The sequence below is a fragment of the Carassius auratus genome, chromosome 21, assembly GCF_003368295.1.
Source record: "Carassius auratus strain Wakin chromosome 21, ASM336829v1, whole genome shotgun sequence".
NCBI lineage: Eukaryota > Metazoa > Chordata > Actinopteri > Cypriniformes > Cyprinidae > Carassius > Carassius auratus.
Window position 1 is genome coordinate 1793501 of NC_039263.1, and position 17433 is coordinate 1810933.

Here is a 17433-nt window from a genome sequence, read left to right on the forward strand (position 1 = left end):
CATCACAGGACACAGAGCCGGTCTGAACATGCACTCGCCTTCAGTTTGATCATTTATTGTTTGGGAGATAAAAGCATAATCCTGGAGCTGTGTGAATGCATGAAAGGAACACATGTGATGAACATCTCACGATGATTAATAACTAACGTTCATTCTTTTAGATCAGAGCTTCTCAGGCTTTATTTCTCCAAAACTATTTACTGTCAAAAACGACAAAGCTGCTCATTTTTATTTACGGAAACTAGGCAATAATAAATTAACAAAATATCACTTAAGATCATTTAATTTCATAATTATTCTATTCGTATTATTTATACCAGTATTATTTTAGTATCATTTACATTTTATTATAGTCAGTATATGAAACTAGGTCGGCTCTGATCACCTGATCCGAGGTTTACCTGCACTTCCTGTGACTGGAGCCGGAGGTCGCAGGGTGGTGTGATGGGCCGCGGCCGGGTGGAGATCCAGTAGGTCAGCACAGCGGTCAGGGCACCCAGACCCAGCAGAGCCGAGGTGGGCAGAGAGCGCAGGAACTGACCCAGATCATCCAGCTCAGGAAGCTGAAGACCCAGCAGCAGATCCCGAGACTGCATCTTCTCCATAAGCGTGGAGCTGAGCTCTGACACACACACACACACACACACACACACACACATGCATGATCATGAGTAAGGATACATCTGAAAGCATAAAGTCACAGTTTGTCTGAACATCAACACAAACAGACAGCAGCGCTCACTTCTGATGGATTACACATTAACATCCAGTCTACTGTCTGACCCAGACGCCCTGAACACACACACACACACACACACACACTCACAGACACACAGACACTCACTCACACACACACACACACACACACACACACAGACACACACACACACAGACACACACTCACACACACACACACACACACACACACACACACACACACACGCGCACACACACACATGCACACACACACATTGAAGTCGTTTGACTCGTAACCCTAAGGTTGTGGGTTCGAATCTGGGGCCAGCAATACCACGACTGAGGAGCCCTTGAGCAAGGCATCGGACCCCAAACCACTCCCCGAGCACCGCAGCATAAATGATGAACCCTGCTCCGGGTGTGTGTTCACAGTGTGTGTGTTCACAGTGTGTGTGTGTGTGTGTGTGTGTGTGTGTGTTCACAGTGTGTGTGTGTTCACTGCTGTGTGTGTGCACTTTGGATGGCAGAGCACGAATTCTGAGTATGGGTCACCATACTTGGGTGACTGTCACTTCACTTCACTACTCACTGACACCAACGCACACACACACACACACAGACACACACACACACACACACACACATACACACAAGCACACACGCACTCAATGTTCATATGTCAAAAAGAATATGTTTGTTAGCTGGCCGATCTAACCCACAATAATAGCATTCATACAATAGAGCTTTGTTGTTGTTTTGAACGTTTTCTCATTTGGAAAGGGTTAGCAGTTATTCTTCCAGTGTGATTTAGCATTAAACTGAAGTATGAAGAAGAGCTGCACACATCCAGTCCCTGATGAATAAACCAGCATATTCTGGTTGTGTGTGTCGTGAAGCAGGGCAGCTGGTTTGAGCAGAGGACATGCCGAAGCTGACCGTCTCTCGTCTTACGTGGCATCGATCCAGACACACACTGAACACACACTTTAATCTGCAGACCCTTCACTGGCAGACCATGACATCATTTCAATCTCAAGATGATGAACTCATGCAAAACCATGAAGAAGACACTCAAACCCAAACACAGCAGCTGCGCTGATCTGTGTCTGCTGATCCTGAGCAGTGTGTGTGTGTGTGTGTGTGGTGAAGACGCCTGTACAGCTGAACACTGATAGAATCCGTCTGAGCTCAAGTGATTCTGTGCTTCATCTCTGGACTTGTTTGGTAAACACTTCCAAAACCGTCTAACATTCATCAACATGTGTTCGATTTCTAGTTGTCCTCTCTGTGACCCGCGAGTCCACAATCTCTGATTTAAATTCTATAACAAATCTCAGTTAGATTAACCCAGCACACGCAGATATGGCACAAACCCTGCTGTAAGTGTGTGTAGTGTGTGTAAGGATCAGAGGAACTCACCAGCGTGGAGCAGCAGCGGCGTCTGACTCTCTCACACACAACAGTCCACTCTAAAGTCCACTCGATCAGCTCAGCTCTGTTTGATTTGATCAATCACTCGCACACAAATCACTTCAGTGCTTATTCAGAGATCTGCGGGATTTCAAACTTCAACCGGGATCTTTTCTTTGATGAATGAAGTGACTTCGAGTATCGAGGAGGCCGTGATGTTTTTAATCAGTGAATGAAGCAGCAAGCTGTGTTCTGAAGCCACTCATATACTCACAAGCATTTATTACCATCTAAAATATACTTTCATGGCATTCCTGCTGAAGCTTGTTTGGTGTGTATTTAAATATATATGGGCACATTTGTAGTGATAAAGCTGCAATTTAAAAAAACGAAAAACATTTTAATATCAAAGTTATAATCAACTACTTTACATGTGCTTTAGTATTCATGTCAATATAAGTGTACTTCAAAGCACAGCAAAAGTTTACTGAAACAATGATCTGAAATGCAATTTAAAGTAAAACTTTTAATTGTACATTATTATAAAGTGCTTATTTTCAAGTGTACTTCAGTGTTTAGAAACAGTCTTGGACGTCATTTAAATGGCCTTTGATTTCATTAATGTTCTGTCATGATTTAAGAATCTACCGTGAGGTTTACACTAAGTGCACGTTCAGTAAAGTTAAGCACACTTGTTTTTCTCAAGGTTCTGCACTTTTGCTCAGTTCATACAAATACTGGATACAGCAACACATCTGTGATTACACTCAACTATTTTACTTCTTGAAGCATATTTATCATCTGTCCTGCTTTATTCATCATCACTGTTACTCATCTGTTAAGGAATCTCAGGAGACCGTCTTCATCTTAAAAAGCCGTCTCCATATTAAATGATGCTAATGCGCTTCAGAGGGAAAGAGACTGATGCAGACCAGACATTCACTCTTTCTCTCATTAAACTCCTCCCTGCTGCTCATTGATAGTAAGCTAGTTGTTGTAGTGTTATGTTTGGGTGTAGGGTTGGGTTAAGGGATATTACAGTATGGTAGTGCTTTATAAGTATTAATAAACATCTAATATGCTAGAACATGCATGCTAACAAGCAGCTATATAATAGTGAGAATCGGTCCCTAATCTAATGTGTTACCATTAATTATGGTTTATCAGTAATACATATGGCTCCTCTGGTTGCTTCTGGCAACACGACTGCTGATGTTTTGCTGATGTAGGAGAGGTGGAGGTGTAGCTGCTCTATTTAAAGATGTCTATCAATGCAAGAAAGGGTCATTTGCTCAGTACTTGTCTTTTGAATATCTAGGGATTGTGCTGAAAGGTGCTCCACGCATTCTGTTTATTATTATTTACAGGCCTCCAAAATACTCTCCAGCCTTTGTTGAAGAGGTCACAGAAATGTCATCAATAATTTCCTCAGAGTTTGACTGTTTTGCTATTGCAGGGGATTTTAATATTCACATAGATAATGCAGAAAACAAAACTACAAAAGAAATGATAACGGTTCTAAACACTTTTGACCTGATTCAGCATGTGCATGGACCCACACACAAAGGTGGACACACTCTGGATCTAATCATCAGTAGGGGTCTAAACATTTCATCCATTGTTATTAAGGACATAGCACTATCTGATCACTTCTGTATTTTCTTTGATATATTGATCTCTGCTACCACTGAATCTAGATCTGTCTCTGTCAGAAGGAGATGCATAAACGAGAACACAAGTGTACTATTTATGGAGGCTATATCTTTAACACCAAGCATTTCTGCAGACTCTGTTGATATTCTCCTTGATTCCTTCAACTCAAAAGTTAAGAATGTTATTGATGATATTGCTCCAATAATAGTCAGTAAGAAAACAAACAGACAGAAATCAGTTTGGAGAAGATCAACAGGAGTTCAGACTATGAAAAGACAATGCAGAAAAGCCGAGCGGATGTGGAGGAAGACGAAACTTGAAATTCACTATAGCATCTATAAAGACATCCTTCATGCATTTAATGTGAAACTAGCCACAGCTAGACAGAATTTCTTCTCAAACCTTATAAACAGTAACTTAAATAACACTCGTACTCTTTTTGGTACTATTGAGAGACTGACAAACCCCCCAAGTCAGATTCCCAGTGATATGCTCTCAGACAGAAAATGCAATGAGTGTGCTTCCTTCTTTTGAGAAGATCATCAATATCAGGAAGGTGATTAGCACATCCTCAAGTAATGCAGAGGTCAGACAGATTCGGCCAAAATATCAAAAAGATACTATGTCTATTTTTGAAGCAATCGATAGCAACATTTTTGAAGAAATATTGCAGCACCTAAAATCGTTTTCCAATCTCCCTGAAAACTGCAGTTGTTAAGCCCCTTCTGAAAAATAGCTATCTTTTGAGCAATTATAGACCAATATCTAATCTTCCTTTAATTGGCAAAAATGAAGAAAATGTAGTTTTTAATCAGCTTACACTCAAATCTGGTTTCCGACCGCATCACAGCACAGAGACAGCACTCATTAAGATAATAAATGATATTCGCTTAAATTGTGACTCTGGCAATATATCAGTGCTGGTATTGCTAGATCTCAGTGCTGCGTTTGACACTGTCGATCATAACATACTACTAGAGAGACTGGAAAACTGGGTCAGGCTTTCTGGGATGGTGCTCAAATGGTTCAGGTCATACTTAGAAGGGAGAGGCTATTATGTGAGTCTAGGAGAGCATAAGTCTAAGTGGACGTCCATGACATGCGGAGTCCCACAAGGGTCAGTTCTTGCACCGCTCTTGTTTAGCCTGTATATGCTTCCACTGAGTCAAATAATGAGAAAGAACCAAATTGCCTACCACAGCTATGCTGATGATACCCAGATTTACCTAGCCTTATCTCCAAATGACTACAGCCCCATTGACTCCCTCTGCCAATGCATTGATGAAATTAATAGTTGGATGTGCCAGAACTTTCTTCAGTTAAACAAAGAAAAAACTGAAGTCATTGCATTTGGAAACAAAGATGAAGTGTTCAAGGTGAATGCATACCTTGACTCTAGGGGTCAAACAACTAAAAATCAAGTCAGGAATCTTGGTGTGATTCTGGAGACAGACCTTAGTTTCAGTAGTCATGTGAAAGCAGTAACTAAATCAGCCTACTATCATTTACAAAACATTGCAAGAATTAGATGTTTTGTTTCCAGTCAAGACTTGGAGAAACTTGTTCATGCCTTTATCACCAGCACCAAGGGTTCACACAAAACAAGGGGAGTCCTCCTTTAGTTACTATGCTGCCCGCAGCTGGAATCAGCTTCCAGAAGAGATCAGATGTGCTAAAACACTAGTCACATTTAAATCTAGACTCAAAACTCATCTGTTTAGCTGTGCATTTATTGAATGAGCACTGTGCAATGTCCGAACTGATTGAACTGTATTTTATTCAACCCAAAATTATTTCACCGTCTTAAATTCAATTTAAATAAATGTACATTTATTGTTTTATTTTTGTGATTATTATTTGTTTTATGATTATATTACTTTCTTTTATGTAAACACTTGGAATTACCATTGTGTATGAAATGTGCTTTATAAATAAACTTGCCTTGCCTTGATGTTTCTATAGTAAGTAAATATTGATTGTTTGTGAAGCCTTTTAAAGTCTATTTACTCATAGCTTTCTTCTTTCTATCATAATGGTGATTGAATTTAAATGCGCTCATAAATAACTGCACATATGAAACTAACCATTATAATATGGTAATTATCTCGTCAGAACTTATTCTGGATCATCACGTGATCATCTCCATGGACTCTTTGGGAATCGACAGACATTATCTGATGTGAGTTTATGCATCATTTTCCAGACGCTCTCTTAATGCATAAGCGTTCATACATACGCTGTAGATTATCAAAGGATTATCAGCACTAAATATAGAGCGTCTACAGGATATGCAATATATTATGATTATATTTTTTCCTCAGTAGATCAGTAGTTCATATTTTAAAAAGACATCACAATAAACATTAAGGTTCTTTAGAAGTTCATATTTTAGTAAGTAAACGGTGACTAATAAACAAACAATATTCTTATTATCTTCAGTGAAAGTTTTACTTTCATATTATATATAATTATGTTTATGGTGAAATTAAGTTTTTAAAAGCCTCCCAAAAATGTATATTGATCTTCATTAAGTAACATTTTGGCTTATGTCTAAAGTCTCATATTCATATTAATTATGAGAGTCTTTATAATAAAGTTTATAAACATAATAACCATCCTTTTCCTTTGCATGAATGTTTGTCGTCTTTGGGAAGAGATTTATTTTTAGTTAATAAAATTGGAACCAAACCATAAATATCAGTTTGGCCGTAACAAGAGTATGAGTGTGTAAAGTATCGTGTCTGGCGTGAGAGAGACACATTACCAAAGCAATGACACTGAGAGAGAACACTGCTATCAAATGCTTGACACTGGATAATGAATCCCCAATCAGCTGGAGCAAGCAGGCTGAGCTGAATAATAATACTCAGATTGATGGAGTCAGATCAGTGTCCTCTGCTGACTGGAGTCTCTTTGCTTGATAAGTTTTGTTCTTTAGTCATTAGACAAGCTTCTCCATGTACGTTCAGCAAATGGACATCCAGAGCCTCATACACCTTGTGAGCAGTGATGATTGGCTGCTGTCCATCTTGAGGGCGGGGTCTGGAGAGTGAGGCTCTGCCTCCCCTGCCCCACCCCCACAAAGGCATCACCAGCAATTAGCTTGCGCTGTCACCGGAGATTACAGCCTATTAGTCCAGAAAACAGATGGACGGGAGTAACCCTTGCTTTCCACTGGCTATTCAGAGTCTGTCCACCTTTCCCTCATCACATGTACTGACTTCCTGAAGACATTTCCTCTCACATAGGTCACGTCTCCTGCACTGGTGCCCTAAACAACTAACTCTACCTGAGATAACGCAGTTGGTTAAATAATATTTTTGTCTTGAATAAATACAGTTTATTTATTTAACGTTATTTTTTTGTAAAAAGTAGATTGCAGATGTTTCCATAAAGAGATATTTCTACCTGAATTAACCCTTTTTTAATACAAGTTAACATATTTAGGACGGTTCAGTGATGTTAAATAATAAACAGTTCATTTAGATGTTCCCCTTCTTTTTAGTGTGAGGATGAACACGATCTGCACTGAACACTGTGTTACTGTGCAATTATTTATAATAATAATAATAATAATTAGGAAACCCTTTACAATAAGGTTTCTTCTACAGGATTTATGAATCTCAGTTAATGTTAATTGCAACATTATTAATACATTATTAAAATACAAAAAAGTCATATATTACCTTTTTAATGTGAACTACTGCATGAACAAACACCTTGCAATTACATTTTACAAATATTATTAACAGATTCTGTAAAAACATATAGCTCTCTTCTAGTTTAGGTGAACTAACAAGGCATTAGTGTATGACAGAAATAATAATAATAATTACTCAATCAACCTAGATGCACAAATGTATATCATCATAAGTCATTTTATGGGTTAGAATCAGGTCACCACTTTATATAGTCTGCAAAGATGAAGAAAGAATCAAAATGAGGCTATTTTAGTGACCACACACACACACACACACACACACACACACTTGTGTACACTGATGGGGCTGAGCTGTTAATATTAATGCAGTGCAGTTACTGAACTTAAGGGCATTTTGTCTCCATGACGTGTTTTGAGCAGCATGGATCATTCTCGTTGTGAGAGAAGCGGCGCAGGGTGAATACTGAAGCTCTGTGAATATGGAAACGCTGAACCTCGCGGCTGCCGTATCACACCACCCTCAGCAGATGCAGCTCCGCTCACCCCTCCCTCCCTCCATCCCATAATCCACCGCTCTCCATCTACCCTTGACTACACGACAGTCTTCACTTACAGCTCACACACACACACACACACACACACACCGGCCGAGAGATACACAACACACTAAGAATCAAACATGCAGATTCTCCAGCAGCTGCTATATCAGTTAGCATCACTGAGCCAAACCCAACACAAAGCTCAATGTCAGGATTAAATCAGCTCTACAGAGCAACACTTCTCAGTGTTACCTCAGGTCGATCCATTCATATTAAACCACATTTTTTATCTACTTGAATAAAGCCAGAAATCATGGTGCTCTTGAGAAATGCATGGGAAGCTCACACATTGTGAAGGTGCACATCATTACCAGTGTGAGAGTGATCCAAACAACTAGCGCTCACATGTGACATGACCTAACCAACTAACCCAGCTGGCATGGACCACACAAGACGCCCTCTTTACTCAGCACATTATTCTGCTCACTAAGCGACATTACAATGCTCCATACAATCATAAGAACCACTCTTCCCCATTCAGCAAAATAGGCTGTGGTTAAAACATAGACACACATGACTGCGGCCAAAAGAGGATCTCAGTGATGTTCCTGTAAACGCCCAGCTCTCGGTGCCCTGCTGTAAAGCAGAAGTGTGAGAGACCATTGAGCAACAGACTGAGAAATTCCCAAGGCTTGCTTTCAGTCGTCTTGTGATTCAAGATAAATCTTTCCGCATTTATTTCAAAGTCAACATAAAGCTGTCTATATGCTAAATGATGACATCTAAAGTATCCGGTTTTATTCAAGCCAAAAATATGTTGAAGAATGTTGGTATCACACAGTTGCTGCTGGTAGCCAATGACTTTTGATATTTCTCAACACTTTGAAAATCAATGGCTACTGTCAACTGTTTGGATACCAACATTCTTCAGCACATCTTCTTTTGTGTTCAGCAGAATAAAGAAAGTCCAACTCGGAACAACTCGAGGGAGTGTAAACCATGACAGAATTCTCACTTTTGAACATTTTCTTTAATAGTAACAATTCAAGGTTACACCTTTTCACAGTAAATGCAGAGTGTCACATAGTAAGCCTAAATCTTTAAATTATAGAGGACGGGCTGAAAGATTAGGTTCACCTCTGTCTCTCATCACACCAGACTCAATGCATTATTCATAGGCAGCACATGGCTCGGGTTCGACACAGCAAGCTGTGGGTGTCTGAGTGCTGGTGGTCAGCATACAGCTATGAAAAATGCATGAGGTGAAGGTTACACTGTACCAAAAACCAAACCAAACACTTATGTTTAATTGCTCCCTTGAGTTTTGAGTAAAATCAAAAAACGCAAGCTTGCATGTTTGAACTGAGTCTTAAAAAATGATGTAGCTGTAGTGCTAGAGGTGTCACTGAGCTGTTTTCTTTGAATAAAAGAAAGAGTTTGCAGCGGAGCACGGTCTGCAGAACCCGTCGTGCCCTAAGCAGTGCCCTAGGCAGTGCGCTATCCGCTCGGCTGGGTGGAGTGAGGCGCGGTGACGCTTCAGCACCCCCACGCTGGACAGCTCCGCCAATCAGGCGCGCCGCTCTCGCCGTGACGTCACTGGCCTCTGCGTAGTACAATGAAGCAGGACACCGGCAAACCAGCCGTTTAACAGCATATCCCATAAAATGCCCAACATAAGCCATATACTCGACTGTAAGTGTCCCGTGTCGCTGTCCCACATCACTCACACTGACAGAGAAAGCCTTTCTCACGCAGCGACGCGTCGCTTGAGCTCTTCAGCGTCTGTGCCGCATAACGCAAAAACACCATCAGCAACTTCAATAGGAAAATTAGGCAATTAAGTAATTAACAAAGCAGCTGATATTGATGAGATAGCACAGACACGTCCTGCTGCACAGGCCCTGAACGCTTCGAGACTCTCAGACGATGTTAATTCGTGAGCATCTGCGGATGCCCGAGCCTGTCGTCGCTGTATTCGTGCAGAACAAGCATGAACACACTCACCTAACACAACCCAGACAGAGCCAGCCACTAACGCGAAGCCGAGCATGTCTCCGCCGCAGCGCTCATCTGTGCGCGTGGAGCCGAGCCCTGGAACCGAGAATGAGGATCACCTCCTGTCTCCTCCCTCACCGGGATGATGATGAGGAGGAGGAGGAGGAGGAAGCACCTATGAGGGCTGCAGATGCTGCGGGCTGACTCCTCACGTCATGTGACATTTACAACAGCAGGAGTGGTTTCTACCTCATTTGATTCTTATACGATAATCACATTTAGGACTTAAACCACATCTTTAGTTTTAATTGAAATTTTACAGATTTGTATCTACCAGAAACGCAATGATTTGAGATGCTGATTTACATATCGTGACGTGCGGTCTATCTTTTGCTCCATCACCAATTCCCAGAGGAATAGCGCATCACGTGACTCTGAGGCCCCGCCTCCCCTGTTTAACCTTGAGTCGCTCTGCTTCTCCACATCCACGCAGAGCTGATCACGTGACGCGCTCAGATCACAGCCTCCAGACCTGCATCTCATTCATGTTGGGATGCTTCGTCACATAAGAGTGCTGCTGACACATTTCTTCCTTGGCTAAAATCTGGAGGAGGTTAGGTCTTGGAGAGAAGGGCAGGCTGGATTTGCCACTCAATCCAATGTCACCGAGCTGTCGGAGCAGATGGCCAGCGGAGATTTACTCAAGCCTCTCTCTCTGCTGCACACTGACACATGAACACTGTCTGGATCAGTCCTTTCCTCCAGGTGCACAGGGAGAGGTTTACATTCATCAGCTAGTGCACTTCCAATTCAGGCCTTTTCTGAGACGGATTCCTCGAGCGTTCCTTCAGCAATGTTTCAATTAAAGATGACAGCAGCATGCAGCAGAGAAGTCTATAGGAAGATACAATCATGTGTGAAACCTGATAAAAGTTCAGTGGAAAAAATGTATGATGTGTGGAATTAGACACCATATAGTATCTCACACACACACACACTCACACTCTCTCTCTTCTCTATCTCTCGTTCTCACACACACACACTCATGCACACACACACACACACACACACACACACACACACTCACACTATCGAGTGTAAGGAGTTCATCCTCAGACTGAGCTGTCATTAGTCTCTTTATTGATCTACACCATCACTTCCCTTTGCCCTTTCTTCATTTCCCCTAATATCTCTGTTTCTCCCTGTGTGTGTGTGTGTGTGTGTGTGTGTGTGTGTGTGAGAAAGGGTTAGAGAGAGAGAGAGAGAGAGTGTGTGTGTGTGTGAGTGTGCATGTGTGTGTGTGTGTGTGTGTGTGTGTGTGTGTGTGAGTGAGTGTGTGTGTGTGTGTGTGTGTGTGTGTGTGTGTGTGTGTGTGTGTGTGTGTGTGTGTGTGTGTGTGTGTGTGGTTTCAGAATGAGCTGTGTGTGTATATGAGCCTGGATGAGTGTCAGTCCTGCTACAGTGAGGAAGTCTGCTTCTGCTGTTTGAGTCTCAGCTTTCAGAAACTGTGTGAAGACAAGTAAAGATTGTGTGTAAGCAGATGAAAACACTGTAAATGACTGTGTTTGTGAAACTACAAGAACAAATACTCCTGAAGTGTGACGCGGTAATACTGCTGTGATGAAGATCGCTGGATCCGTCCAGAGTCACACACACACACACACACACACACTCTCTCTCTCTCTCTCACACACACACACACACACACACACACACACACACACACTCTCTCTCTCACACACACACACACACACACACACACTCTCTCACACACACACACACACACACACACACACACACACACACACACTCTCTCTCTCACACACACACACACACACACACACACTCTCACACACACACAGTGGGATCGCTGGATCCGTTCAGAGTCGTGTTATACAGTGTGTGACTGTGACATGAGGACATTACTTCTGTAGTGAGGTCAATATAAACTGCATGATCAGATTAAACAATCACAAACTCATCAGTTCAGCACCACACTCATTAAACTGGCAGTTATTAGCACTGTACAGAAACCTGCTGTTTCTGCTGAATGTTTTTATTATTAATGTTACTGTCAGTACTTAAATTAAATATTGGAGATATTTTACTTTTATAGAAGCTGCTTTACTGATTTCTACGTCTGTAGGTTTTTTATTTTTATTACAAATGCCATAGTTTGTTATTACTGATTATTCATTAATATATATATGTGTGTGTGTGGTCATGAGGACCATGCATTATTAGTTGTGACTGCGATCTTATAACAGGCTACAGTCAGTTAAACTACAGTCAGTTTCAGAGTATCTGTAATCGCTTTTATCTCTTTATGTGGAGTTTAACTGAAGTCAAATGTTAATTCAATAAGAGCCCGATTAAAGATAATTATTAGTGTCTTATATAAATTAGGTGTGAACTATTTACAAATGTTAAAGTTCTTAAAGGGATAGTTCACCCAAAAATGTAAACTGTCGTCTTTTACTCAACATCACATCATTCTAAACCTGTATGAATTTCTTTCTGTTGTTACATTTGCTGGAAACTCAGTAATATCTATCATTATTTGTTTCTGTCCTGTTTTATTTATTAGCTCTAACCCAGCAGATCATTCATGAGGAACTTGTGGGCTGGATTTGTGCTGATGACATCCTCCTCACTTAAGAGTGTCTAGAAAAGCACTTCATAAATGTAACAAATTAAGATTATTATTATTATATTCAGGTTTGGTGTACAGTGATTTGCTGAGGATGAGGATGGAGCTTCAGGCAGATGAAGCTGACAACAACTCACTTCTCTGTAAAGCCTCAGTCAGAAGAAATGATAAAGGGTCCTGTCTAAAAACAAATGGTGTAATACTGAAGAATGCAACGCTGAAATGTAAGAAATATCCGCTCTATTAAGCCCTGAGGGTCAGTTCTGACCAAAGCTTGTGTTTGTTGGGCTGTCTCTGTCCTCCTGCGAACTGAACAGCATTGAGCACATTTTTAAAACATTTTCCTTGTCTTATAAACATGTGATTATGTGTTATTATATCAAATATCGCTCATTTGTTCAGTTGTTTTATTATAGATTTTTATTTTTATGTTAACTTCACACACTTAAATGCAGTTTTACACAGGGCAAACCTATTTTTACAGCGCTTGAAAACCAGATTATAATGTATATAGATGTGATGTCAAAATAAAAATGGTAAAGCAATTAAAACGGTAACTGATTGCTCCTTTAACACTTTCAGAAATGTACTTCATGGTGCTTACAGAGTACATGCTCAGTATTAACACTGCACTGTCACTTCCTATGCACATGTAAATATGTGTAGTATATTTGTTTGTAAACTGACACGCGTTGATAAAGGCCTTCTCTCTCTCTCTCTCTCGCTTTTTCTTGTTCTTTCTTGATGACTCTGTCACTGCATGTGAAATGTTCTTGTTATACAGTGGGGTATGGCGTTATACATGCTATTTGTTGACAATAAAGCATTTGAAAAATAAACAGCATGAAGAAAGTCAGGATCAGTCTGGAGCGCTGGAGCTGTGCATGGGGCTCGAGGGGAATATCGCTGGACGATCCTTGGGAAAACCCAGGAATCCACGGAGCAGAAACTCCTGAGGAAAACACCGCGAGATTACATCATCTTCCTCACCTTCATCATGCGCTCGCGCTGGCTCATTCCTTCAGTATCATTACGGATCCCGAAACCTAAAATGCCAGAGCACGCGCATGAAATCGCAGGAGTGTCACCAGCAGAGAGTTTCTTTGAAACGCAGACTCTTTCAGTAACTCGACAGTGACGCCCCCCAGCGGCGCGTCGCGTCGCGCGCTTCCCGGAAACACACTGACTTCTCCCGCACACTGAACCCTGACACTGTGCACTTTATTCTGTGTTCGTGACACACTCCTGTAACTCACTGCTGTATACACATGAACATGCTTGCGTGGACTGAACATGATGGAGTCAGATTCGCTCGCACTGAAGGGATACAGGGTTAATTCAGGTTACAGTGTCCAGTTTACCCGAACTCACCCTAAATATATGCCAAGTGCGTGGAAGTGAATGTTATAATTAACAACAACATCTATCATTATTATTATTACGATTGTTGTTGTTTTTATTATTAGGGGTTAATTCTGTCAAGGTATTAATGTTATTGTTGATTATCGTGGCAATAACACGAATATAATTGTGTGGGTGTGGTGCGTGTGTGTGTGTTTGGGGGGGGGCGTGTATTCTGTGGTAGCATGTTGAGGGTGTGTGTTTATCCAAACTGAAATGTCTTCCGCGTGTAACCCTTCTATCTCATAACAGCATGATTTCTCGGAAATCAGCCGGCTCGAGTAGTAGAGCTGCTGTGTGTGCGCATGCGCCGGGAGCCTCACCGGGAAAAATCCCCCCATTCGCTATAAATACCGAGCGCGCGCCTCCTCCGTTCAGTGAGCGCGAGCTGATCTCGACAGAACCTCAGCTGCTCTTCTGAGAGTGGATTCACGCCTTTACAGGAATTACCTTTGTTACAGTTTTCTCATTTGGATATAACATTACATATTATACAGTAAGTGCCTTTAATTATATGAAACGTTTTATTAAATTAAATATTATTGCATTGAATATCATTATTGCATTTATGCTTAGAAATGCTTTGCTTCAGTTGTAGACGCGTGTTGTTTTTCTGGTTGAATAAATAACGTGATAGTAGTAATGAAAGCAAATTACAGCAACCCACTGCAACAATGTTGCAAAAACAACAACAGCATCAAAAGTAACTTTTTCATTTTGCTTTGATGCATTTTGTAGGTGCATCTTTGATTGGATGTAAAAACTAACTGAAAAAAAAAAACACATTATTACATAAAACATTTATTTAGTAAAGTTTGAGAATTTTGCACAGTGGGATTTCTCAGATAAGAAAAACAAAGCGCCGTTTCCTGGTCATGAACTTGTCAAAGCGCCTCCCTCCAGAGCGAGTAAAGCAGCTCGTGTGTCTCCCACAGAAACATGCCTGTGTCCAGAATGCGCATGCGACCCTGGCTGGAGGTGAAGATCGAGTCCAACACCATCGCTGGACTCCATTGGGTCAACAAGGTAAAGCACTGAGATGTTGATCACAGCCGTGTAGATAAGCATCAGCAAGCGACGGCATTGTTCTAATGGATCTGCAATGTTTTCAGGAGGAGAAGATGTTCTCCATCCCGTGGAAGCACGCGGCTCGGCACGGCTGGCAGGTGGACAAAGACGCCTGTCTGTTCAAGCAGTGGGCCATTCACACAGGTGAGCGATCGCTCGAGCACAAGGCTGACGTCACAGTCCACCACAGGTGCGCTCAAACTCCCGCTTCTGTTCCTCAGGTAAATACAAGGAGGGAAAGACCCCACCCGACCCCAAGACCTGGAAAGCCAACTTCCGCTGTGCCATGAACTCTCTCCCCGACATCGAAGAGGTGAAGGACAAGAGCGTGAACAAAGGCTGCGGTGCGGTGAGAGTCTACCGCATGCTGCCCGCCATCGCCAAGAAGAAGATGAAGAGATCCAGGAGCCGCGACAGCCGCAAACGCAAGGTAAGCGTGTGCCAGCGAGTCTGAAGTGCAGGTGCTTGGATCTGGCATGCTTCCAGATCACAGCATTAAAGATGTGTTTGTGTGTTCAGATCAAGATGGAGGAAGCTGACACTCACGAGATGCACTCAGAAATAACCCAGGAGAACACCATCGACAGCACCGTCAACCTAAGTAAGGCTTCTCAGATTTGACCTTTCTATCAGAGCGGAGCTGTGCACAAGAGTGTGATGTTCATCGCACGTGTCTCTTCCCCAAAGGCACTGCCAGCTCCTCTGAAGAAGCCCCTGCATACGAGGTGGAGATCGCCAACTGTCCTGAAGACCCCTACACCTGCAAGTTCCAGGTGTCTCCGGTGCACTCCACAGGTAACAGAGCTCTCGCCTCGCTTCACCTGTGTCTCTATCACTGACCACTGCTCAAACTCACCCTGTGTTTTCTCCATCTCTCCACCCGCAGACCTGGAGGAGAACGAAGCCATCATCGAGGTGAGTGTGAGCTTTGCTCTGTGTGCATTGTGCTTTTTCATTGGCAGGAATACCCCGTAATCAGAGAACAAGCAAAACCCAGCGGCTTACACGTTCTGTGTTTTGCTCTTGCAGATCTCACGGCAATTGGAGCGTGACAGCACGCAGTGGCTGCAGACCAATTTCTTTACAAAGGGGTTCCTGGGCAATGAAGTAGCCACAACAGAATCTCTGAGTCCAGAGAGCCAGTGGAGCGAAAGCTCAGGTAAATGTTGTGTGAGCGCTGTGGCCGAGTGTGTGTTCTGTGCCGAGCAGGATCTGACGAGCGTTTCTCTGTCCTGTTGTTGCAGGAGAGGAGCTGGAGCTCCGGCTCTACACTGAACTGACCCCAGACCTGCGTGACGAGTCTCTCTGCACCTACACAGAACTCATGAACAGCAGCTCCATGCCACAGAGCTTGTGTCTTCTCTGAGAGCGCGGCTCAGGCTCAGCTTCTCACTCATGGACAATGGACTCCGATCCACACAATGGCTCAACCTCGCAGCTCAGTCTGGATTCTGCTGGTCCTCGCGGGACAGACGGGTGCTCTTCAGAAACGCTCTCTCTGAAGGATCTTCCAGAACTGAAACTGGACGACGGATGGTGGCGTTCGCTCTCTTGTACAGCTCTGTGACCGTGTAACCTCATGTAATGTGAACCGGAGCGATTCCGTTATGTGCTCATCATGGCAGGGTTTCCTCACCAATAGGACATATATATATATATATATGTATGCATATTCATTTTACACATTTATCAGATGAGAGTTTGGGGAGGGGTTCTTCACTGTACATACTGTAAATATTTATTTGTAATAAAAACAAAATGAATTTATGTGCTGTTGTTCGTGTTATGCTTTCCTGAGAGAGAGAGATTTAAATTAAACTTGTTTTATTCCAAGCACCATTTCTCATTTTCATTTGGTCTAAAGAGTTTGATGCACTAAAGCCAAAAGTTAATAAAATAAAATATTTTAAAAGTCCATGTTATAAAAATAGCTAGTTCAAGTCAGAACTAAAAAACCTATAATTAGTTACATCTAAATGAACTAGTTTATATATTATTTAACACTGCTGAATCAGCCTGATGCAAACTTAATATTATGTGTTAAATCAGGCAGAATTAACCCTTTAAGCCACTTTTCACTGTTCAGACAGAAGTCTCTTTAAAGAGGCAGTTCACCCAAAATAACAAAGTACACAGCCTCACACCAAATCACCTGCAGAACACACATAAGCGTAAAAAGATATTTACACAGTGTTTTCTGATGTCCTCACAAAGGTTATTGTAAAGTGATTCGTGACTGGAGGTTTAATCTCCTGAAGTTATGGTAAGTCATGTGACATGTAAGAACCAATGAGGCTGGATGTTATTGACACATACTGGATCCGGCCTCACCTTGTGCTAAACAATGTGCACTCGCAATG

General features: G+C 42.0%; 2 protein-coding genes across 3 annotated transcripts in view; one reads left to right on the forward strand and one right to left on the reverse strand.

The window, feature by feature from the left end:
• The window catches only part of LOC113038188 (long-chain-fatty-acid--CoA ligase 6-like), a 28117-nt gene extending 18019 nt beyond the window's left edge, over positions 1-10098 (reverse strand). Inside the window, exons 1-2 of one of the 2 annotated variants that reach the window (XM_026195443.1) lie at positions 9964-10098; positions 402-622 (exon numbers count right to left, since the gene is read on the reverse strand). In XM_026195443.1, the coding sequence (XP_026051228.1) occupies positions 402-622; positions 9964-10009 (267 nt within the window). In that variant the 5' untranslated portion in view covers positions 10010-10098. Of the gene's footprint in view, positions 1-401; positions 623-2115; positions 2204-9963 lie in introns of those variants that run through there. The other variant, XM_026195444.1, reaches the window with a different exon arrangement.
• A 4265-nt stretch (positions 10099-14363) lies between these two features.
• On the forward strand, positions 14364-16840 carry LOC113038191 (interferon regulatory factor 1-like). Its single transcript, XM_026195446.1, has 9 exons — positions 14364-14501; positions 14941-15031; positions 15118-15217; positions 15295-15503; positions 15593-15674; positions 15761-15868; positions 15960-15988; positions 16103-16232; positions 16318-16840. The coding sequence occupies exons 2-9, from the start codon at positions 14945-14947 to the stop codon at positions 16437-16439; spliced, it is 867 nt and encodes a 288-aa protein (XP_026051231.1). The 5' UTR covers positions 14364-14501; positions 14941-14944; the 3' UTR covers positions 16440-16840.
• The last annotated feature ends 593 nt before the right edge of the window (positions 16841-17433 follow it).